Below are 8,493 nucleotides of genomic sequence, written 5' to 3' on the forward strand. Positions count from 1 at the left end.
ATAAGAGAAGCTTAAATCGATGTTGAAACCTCTAGAATCGTCCTATGGAGATTGAATTTTCTGAATTTATCATTGAAAATATCCTCTCAGATCAACAAGCAACCAACCTCCAATTTGAAATTTTGTCGTTGGATATAATGAGTTGTGCCTTCTCTAGAACATACTCAAATTTTGTGAAGATCCAACCGTTTGATTTGAAGATCCGAGGGATTTTCTCATCACTTCTCACTGCCTCGTATATGATTTTCTGATCCGTGGCATTTTCCTAATTATTTCGATAATTTGGTTATTTGTAGAACATTTTGTTATTTTTTTCTAAAAAAAATTAAAAAAATTTCTAAAAATTCTTTCACCTTTTGTTAGTCATTTTTTCCACCTTGAAATGCTTTCTCCCTAAAGAATTAAAATCAGGAAAAATCCTAAAAAATTAGAAAAATTATCTTTTTCTCCCTTATGCTTGTTCTATCCTTTTTGTTATAAATATATATGGTAAATAAAAATATACCTAGGTAGAGATATATATAAGAGATATTTCGTAAATATTTGATATATATATACGGTAGATATTTCGTAAAGATTTGGTAAATCTATATTTACTTAAACTGAGACCATATATATACTAGTAGTGCTTTCAAAATGTATTTTTCTTCATTTTTGTACTCTTATACATTAGTGAAATTATAATAAATTTTTTAGCTAATATTCTCCTTGATTTTTCTCTCTCTTATTCTGTGTTCAATGAAGTGTGTGAGTTGTTGTGCGATCCTAACACGTTACTTTTAATATTACTTTGGGTGCTACGGTATACCTTACATATATTTATTGTAATTAATTTAATTACATTTACACACATGGCCATCATTCTCACCTAACTCGAGTTTGGATTTTTTTTTTAAAAAAATGACTCAAAAGTGTGAACCCATGCCAATTTGGTTTGAATTTAAATATTAGAAGTTACAAAATTTGAAAGGATAATCTAAATTTGAATCGATGTGAATGCATTAATAACTCCTACGGACTGAGCCGGACATTAAAACACCATAGTGTACATTAGCGACTCCTACTAATAGCTATATTTAATTATTAAGGTAAAAGTTAATAAATTCTTAGTATGAAAGGTATACGTGTCCCAATTATTATTTTCAATAATAAATTTTAAGGTAAAAGTAGTCAGGTGTCTAGTGAAGTTAAAACCATAGTGTACCATTGCATTATCAACGCTCAAAATTAATATCTTGATATGTATTAGTTACATTTTTTCTTATTTCTTTCCTCTTATGGTATCCATTCTTGTGAATTCTACGTATTACTTTTTCTCATCCTTTTTAGAACAAAAGATCTCTTAGAAAAAAATATAAACACAAAAAAACCCAAAATGAGGTCGTATTGATTTGTTTAGTATCTTAGCCAATTCAATCATGATCACGTACTCAACAAATTAATCTTGATATTGATGTGATAGTTTTTACTCGAAAGTCTAATTCTAGCTGCCATCTCTAGGTATTAATTTTATCTTCCCAACTACCTCATTTAATGTCAGTCTTTCAATCATATTATTATATAGTTCTCCACTTTGATTTATTGATCTTCTAAGTTTTAAAGTTTATCTATAAATAGCCCTTCTAGTTATAATTTTAAAGCACATCCATCAAGAGTGATGAAAACTTGCTAAGAAACACAAGAGAAAGGAGAAAATGGTGCTCCCTAGGTGGCTTTCAAATCCAAGGCAGATGACTTGTATTTGAAGTACGTAAAGGAAGATGTTCAAATTCATGGATACATCAAGTATGATGCACGTAATGTGGTGACCCCTCACACAAAGTATGAAGTGGATCCTGCTAAAGTTAGCAGGGGCTACGTGTATATAAGGTGTTGTTGTAACAACAAATATTGGGTTTGTTCTTCAATCAATACTCGATATGTGGTTGCAGTAGCTGATGAACCAAATGAAGATCAATCCAGCTGGGCGTGTACATGTTGACCATAAATTCGTGCATCCAAAAGATGAAATATGACATTATAGATGCTTCTGGAAAGAACCAACTCTTGTATCTCCAAACGTGCTTCTTTAGTGATGGTGGGGACACCAGCATTAAGACAACTTGTCTTACCCTCCGTTGTGAGCCTCTTGCAAAAATGATTATTACCTAAATTACGAAGCGCCACAACATTGTTATCAACTTTCACGGGCCAAAATAATGTGTCTTTGTTATTTGCAGTTGTGTCATTTGAGTCTGCCCAAATCCAATTTGGACTCCGTCTCCAGAATTTTCCAAACTGGGTTGACTTAATGCGAACATTTCCTTCATTTGTTGTTGAAAATTCATTTCCCACAGTTGGGTCTCCAATGTCATTAGCAGAAAATTGGAGATATGGAAGGCCTTGAAACCAGCATGCTTGAAGATAACTTCCATTGTCACCTTTAAATGCAACGTATTTGGGTAAAACATAGAATGATTCCCAATCTATAGCAGTATGAAGATCGCAGAGGTTGGCGTCTGGAGTTGAATATCCCATATACAAGCATCGGTCCCGAGTTAAGCCATCCCTCCAACTACATGTATTGTAACCAAAATAGACATGCTTAATTCGATAGGCTGTGTCACTTGGAACGCATGAAGCCTTGGACAAAGGATTGTCAGGTGCATGTCTAGTGCCGTAAATTCTAGATGGAGTGTCACGACCCGATTTTCGAGGCTTCGAAAATCAGACCGTGAACCAAAAGACGAAATCGAAAACAAACAAAATGAAAGTAGAAGAAAAGAAAACCAAAGTAAAAATATAAAAATACTTTGAATTAAAACAAAAGAGAGAAATTTTGTTTGTTAATTATTACAAAAGAAATTGCAAATATAAAATGAAATACAAAAAACTCTAAAAGACCGAAAAGGGACTGACGCTCCGGAACGACCCCCTCTGTGACTGTACAACTCTCAAACGCTCCTCTACCTCGACCAGCAGCCAGTGAACACCTGAGAAAAATAAATGAGAACGGGATGAGTATAAAGATTATACTCAGTAAGCCACCTACTTGTAGGCTCTCTTCGCATCTTAATTTAACAGAACTCCCACGGTTTCCTAATTCGGTTCTAGGACATCGGGTTCTAACCTTAGTCTCTTGGGGCTTGCCCCTTGGGTTTCACCGGTTCATCGTCCTTTCATTAGTCACCTAGAGGTTCCTTATGCCAAGCTAATATGGTCGGTATCTCTCTATGAGGCGCTACCTCTACATGGCTATCTAGAACTACATGGTACCTAGCCTAGGGGTGTGCTGAATACCCCTACGCCCATATAGTCCTCCTATGGGGGGCGCGACCCAACCCGTTCCCATGCAGCTAATGGGCTGTACGACGTGGGGACACATTTCCCATGCGAAATGGCTAAGAACAGTAAGGACTGATCAGGGACCCTTGGTCCTCCCACGAAGCTATAGATACCGTTCTCACGCTAGCAATCTATGAACCCCCTTAGGTACTTTCTTACCGTGGTAAACCGCTAAGTTTCTAGGGGAAAATTAAGTCTGTCTAGAGCGGCATATCGCTCCTAAAAGAAATTCCCTAATCTTATCGTAGAAATGGGCCCTAGCAATTAAGAGAGGGTGCATGCAATCTTCTTCTAACATCATAGTATGTAATTCATGCAAACTAGGCATACCGGCTCAACGGGACGATGACCTCCATCAAGCACCCAAAACCCGGCATACACAATTTTAACATAAATTAAACGCATGCATACGTACAACGGAAGCTTAAGGCATACAAGCAACACTCAGATAATTCACCCAACACATCATAACAATCCATCTAATTAATCTCATTCATGGAGAGCTAATTTAAGGCAAAATTACTAACATGCATACATACAATCCAAGCGAACCCTACAAGTATTTCTTCCTAAATACCGGGTGGTGACTTACCCGATTGACGCGTGTTCTTCGTTGAGCATTTCTACACCAATAGAGTGTCCACAAATACTGAATCTTCTCATTTAAACCCTATTCCATATAAAAATAGGGTTAGAGTTGGAATCGGAGGGAAATCGGGCAAACAGAAATCGAACGGGCTGAAAACAGCACCTCACGCGCTCACACGCGCCTGGGGAAGGTGCTACACGCGCACGGCCACGCGCGCGTACGGACGCGCATGAGGGAGGGGAGACACGCGCTGAGGTGTTGCCACGTGGCGCCCGATAAACGGTCAGCCGAGGTCGAGGTCGTTGGTTCGAAACCGGAAGGGCGCGCTGGAAATTCGATTTTGTTTACGCTGACGCGTGGCAACGAGAAGCCGGGTCGGTGGTCCGGGTTGCGCGCGGGTCATCGGGTCGCGAACTCGAGTAGCGGGCCGCCGGCCATCGAATCCCACCCGACGCGAAGTATTTCTTTGATTTTTTCGTCTCCAATGGACGCTTGACACGTGGCCCTTCTTCTCCGGCGAAGCTCATCCTCCTCCTCCTTTCTCCTCTTTGAGGAATACAACCTCCTTCACAGGTTTTGAGCGTAATCCTCTGTAGATTAACATACTCAAATTTCAGGCTCTAACTCTTACTATATCTCACAGATCTAAAGCAATTTCGAGAATCTGGATTCAAGAACTTTACCTTTAGATTTTTCCTCGTTTCTGGATGGTTTTGGACGATCTAAAAGTTAAGAATGTTCTTCTCTAAGTTCTGTGAAGATTTCATGAAGGCTCGGCCGGAACCGGACTCCTCGTGGCCGGAGCGGCTGTTACCTCCCTCTCTCTCTAGAACTTTCCTTCTCTCTCTATAATTTTATTTCTCTCACTATTTACATTCTTCTCTTTCTGCCATTTCTCCTTCTCTTCCTTTTCCCCTTTATTTTTTCTTTTTCTCTTTTATTCGTATGTTACTAAAAAGGAGGGTATAATGACCAAATTACCCTCCAGGGATTAACCTTGACCATTCTTTTAATTTTCTATCATTTTTCTTTTATATTTTTCTTAAGTTCTTTTATTCCTCATCATTTTTCTCTTCGTCTCATCTCGTATTTTGGTCTTTAAGACCTTCACTAAAATTGAGAGAGATCGACTTTTAAGGTAAACTTAGATTTTAAACTTTCAATTGAGGCTCGGGTATTACAAATTCTCCCCTCCTTAAAAACTTTCGTCCTCGAAAGTTGACATCTCTTGGAAGAACTTGGGATAGACATTTCTCATATCTCTTCACGATCCCAGTTGCCTCTTCATCACAATGGGTATACCATGAGACTTTTACTAAGTGAACCACTTTGTTGCACAAGCACCTAGTGTCACAGTCTGACACAATAGAGACTGGCACCTCCTCAGGCATACTAACTCTTGATATATAATAGATCCTATCGATCTACTAGATATGTAGTCTCGCCTGGAATGAAGTAAGCTATTTTGGTTGGTCTGTCCCCAACTACCCGGATATTGTTAAAACTCTGTTGTGTTCTTGACAATCTCGAGATACATTTATGTAGCCATATCCCTTTTTAAAACAACACGAGAAGCATCCATCTCTGAACCCTTGACCTCCGTACTTACATTTTCTCCTAATCCTGCACAACATTTCAACACATAAACTCTAAAGCTATAATTGGTATAATTGGTAACCTTGCTCAAGTACAGACTTCTTTTTTTTCTTTTTCTTTCCTTTTTTTTTTTTTTTTAAAGTCAAATAACATATTTTCCTTTATAGTCCAAAGCATTCTATATCCCTACTCCAGAATTCAAAATCCATTATATAATGGCACAAGAAACATTATCACAGGAATAATGACCTTCGTTTAAATTTGAAGCCAGACCGGCTTTTACCTTTTTACAAGCCTGATTTTGAGAATAAAAGACCCAACATTTCATAGTACCCATGAACGCTAAGCGAGCGTGCCATGGAGGGCTTGTTTGTCCATGAAAGGTCCCTTCATGCCCACTGGAATGAATCCCAAGTCATTTGTTGATATCACTCGAGCTGAGAATGGTGACCCTGTAATGAAATTCCCAAAAAAAATTCCTCTTTCATAGGCTGGAACAGCCGCGAATATAATGAATAGCATGCAATACCATTTAAGGGTTGTAGTAATCATGTTGGGCAATGTCTCAAGACCTTCACCTACTAGCAGGTCAAACATCGACCTACAAAAACCGTTATGTCATTCTCCATCCCTGGCCACTGGTAAAAATCTTTTCAAAATCTAATACATTTTCGTACTTCCTTTGCGGAACATGTAAGATATATCGTGAGGCCATAATCTTTTTCAAGATTCTCTCGTCTCGAGGAACTTAGAGAAGGACTTACCATAGCAAACCCCCGTTAGAAGAGTTTGTATGCTCCACTAGTCTCTATTTCTATTTGATTTCACACTTTGTTGAATTGCTCGATTGGACTACTAAGCCATGTCTAACCGGATAATCATTCTCAAAATCTTCTTTAAAGACTGCCTTGATTTGCTTCAACAGAAGCTCGATAACCGTCACCAGTATCGCTCATCAAAATAAGAACTCGTTTAGGGTTCTTAGCCTTGACTTTATTCAATGCCACAGCCCCATCATGCGCTACTTTGAAGCCATTGTCTCTAATCCCAATGGCTCCATCAGCAACAACACCTAATGAAGGGAACCCAAGTGAGGGTTTGTCACAGTGGAACCTTATAACACTACTGAACCCGTTTAGAAATCTCCTTAGGTCACCGTTTGAACTCAATCTCAACAAAACTCCGGACCTGATTGTCCTTTTGCCAAAATGATTACCGTCAAACCGACTCAATCTCGATAGGCTGTGTCACTTGGAACGCATGAAGCCTTGGACAAAGGATTGTCAGGTGCATGTCTAGTGCCGTAAATTCTAGATGGAGTGTCTTGGAGAACGAACCAAGAACAGAACAAGAACCTAGAAAGTACCAAGAACAAGAGAAAGATCAAAGACTAGAACATGGATCAAGATCCTAGTTCTAAGGACAAGAACCAAGAACAAAGGACCAAGAACCAAGAACCAAAAACCATAGTACTAAGGCCCTTAAACGAAAACCAAGGTTTTAGAATTCAAGGACCAAGATCCTCAAGAAAGATCAAGATAAGAACCCCAAGTCAAGAACAAGAATTAGAGGGCCTAAGTACTTACAACAAGAACAAGACAAGAACAAAGAATGTGGTACCCTAGCATATCAAGGACACGATTAAGAGCCTACAAGTAGGCTACTTACTGAGTCTTGTACTCATTCCTTATTCTTCACCATGGCCAATGGAGATGCTAGCAATAGTTCCAATAAAGAAAACACTATAGATATCAAGCTCCATTACACGATTTCTGAGAATAATACATGGTCTTCCACTGTTTCTGCTAAATTCGGTGTAAAGACAACAATTCAAACAGGTATTCCCCTGATTGCAGAGGGAAAAATTGAAATGTCTGCTGAGTTTTTGGTGGATATACATGGGGAGAAACTCAATCAAAATCATCTGAGATAGAGACCGTATACAAAGTAAGTGTGCCACCCATGTCTAGGGTGAGAGTGAGTCTACTCGCAACAAAAGGTCATTGCGATGTCCCATATTCGTATACTCAACGTGACACTCTTATGAATGGGGACCAAGTGACTAATTATTTCGATGATGGAATTTATACTGCTGTCAATTGCTACAACTTCAAATATGAGACTAAGCAAGAGCCGCTGTAAGGTGTTTGTTTTGCACTACTATAAGTATTTGGGTTGACACCAATCATTCTCTCGTAGTTATAATCTAGGAGGTTGGCTTTAAATAAGGTTACCAACTATCATAAATAAAGTTGGTGGAACTCAAATATGATCTTTTATCGTTATATGTTCTGTCGATGACCATAAATTACTGTCTTTTTCTTTTTCATTGCAATATATGTAACGTATAAGAAATTTCCTAAAAGCACATTTTAATTTTATGCCAATTCTTAAAAAAAAAATTTAAAAAAAAAAAAAAAAAAAATCCAAACAAGTAGAACTATCGAAGTAGTGCTTACAAACTTAAACTTCAAAAAATAAAATAATTATCAGATTTTTAATTTTTTATTTTTTTATTTTTTGTTCTCAACTGGTGTCTCTCCAATCTCAAAATAGAATTTCTATTTTCTTATTTTAAACAAAATATATATTGCATTTTTTTTTTATTAATACATTTTATTTTTAAAAAAAATCTTAAAAAATAACCTTAAAACTTTCAAAAACTTTTTTAAAATCCTAAAAAATATCTTTCAACTTTTTTTTAAAAGAAATTAAAAAATACTTTTATTGAACTACCACAATTCAAAGATAACCATAACCGTTAAATTTTTAGAAAAAAAAAAATCATTCATTCCATCGACAAAAATTATTTACCTACATTTCAAATAATCAATTTTATATGAGATATTCGGTCTATATACTATGGGAATTACCAAAAGATGTGTCCATGACATGGGACAAAATTTGTTAACAATCACTTGTCTAAGGTAGGAGAGTTGTGTCAGCTATGCAACACATGACACGCGCTAATTGGATGGTTTAAA

General features: G+C 37.3%; 1 protein-coding gene and 1 long non-coding RNA gene across 2 annotated transcripts; both read right to left on the reverse strand.

Moving 5' to 3' along the window:
- Window positions 1-1,953: 1,953 nt before the first annotated feature.
- LOC147790941 (uncharacterized) lies at window positions 1,954-2,517 on the reverse strand. Its single transcript, XM_087127879.1, has one exon. It carries the CDS (start codon window positions 2,515-2,517, stop codon window positions 1,954-1,956), a length of 564 nt encoding a protein of 187 aa, XP_086984005.1.
- Window positions 2,518-2,774: 257 nt separating this feature from the next.
- Window positions 2,775-6,766, reverse strand: LOC111803442 (uncharacterized). Its single transcript, XR_015422770.1, has 5 exons — window positions 5,793-6,766; window positions 4,597-5,536; window positions 4,076-4,503; window positions 3,917-3,994; window positions 2,775-2,972 (listed from the first exon to the last, which is right to left on the reverse strand). It is a non-coding gene; the product is annotated as an uncharacterized LOC111803442 (long non-coding RNA).
- Window positions 6,767-8,493: the final 1,727 nt, after the last annotated feature.

This window comes from Cucurbita pepo, chromosome 10 (assembly GCF_057944985.1).
Source record: "Cucurbita pepo subsp. pepo isolate OVF chromosome 10, ASM5794498v1, whole genome shotgun sequence".
In the NCBI taxonomy this organism is placed as follows: Eukaryota; Viridiplantae; Streptophyta; class Magnoliopsida; order Cucurbitales; family Cucurbitaceae; genus Cucurbita; species Cucurbita pepo.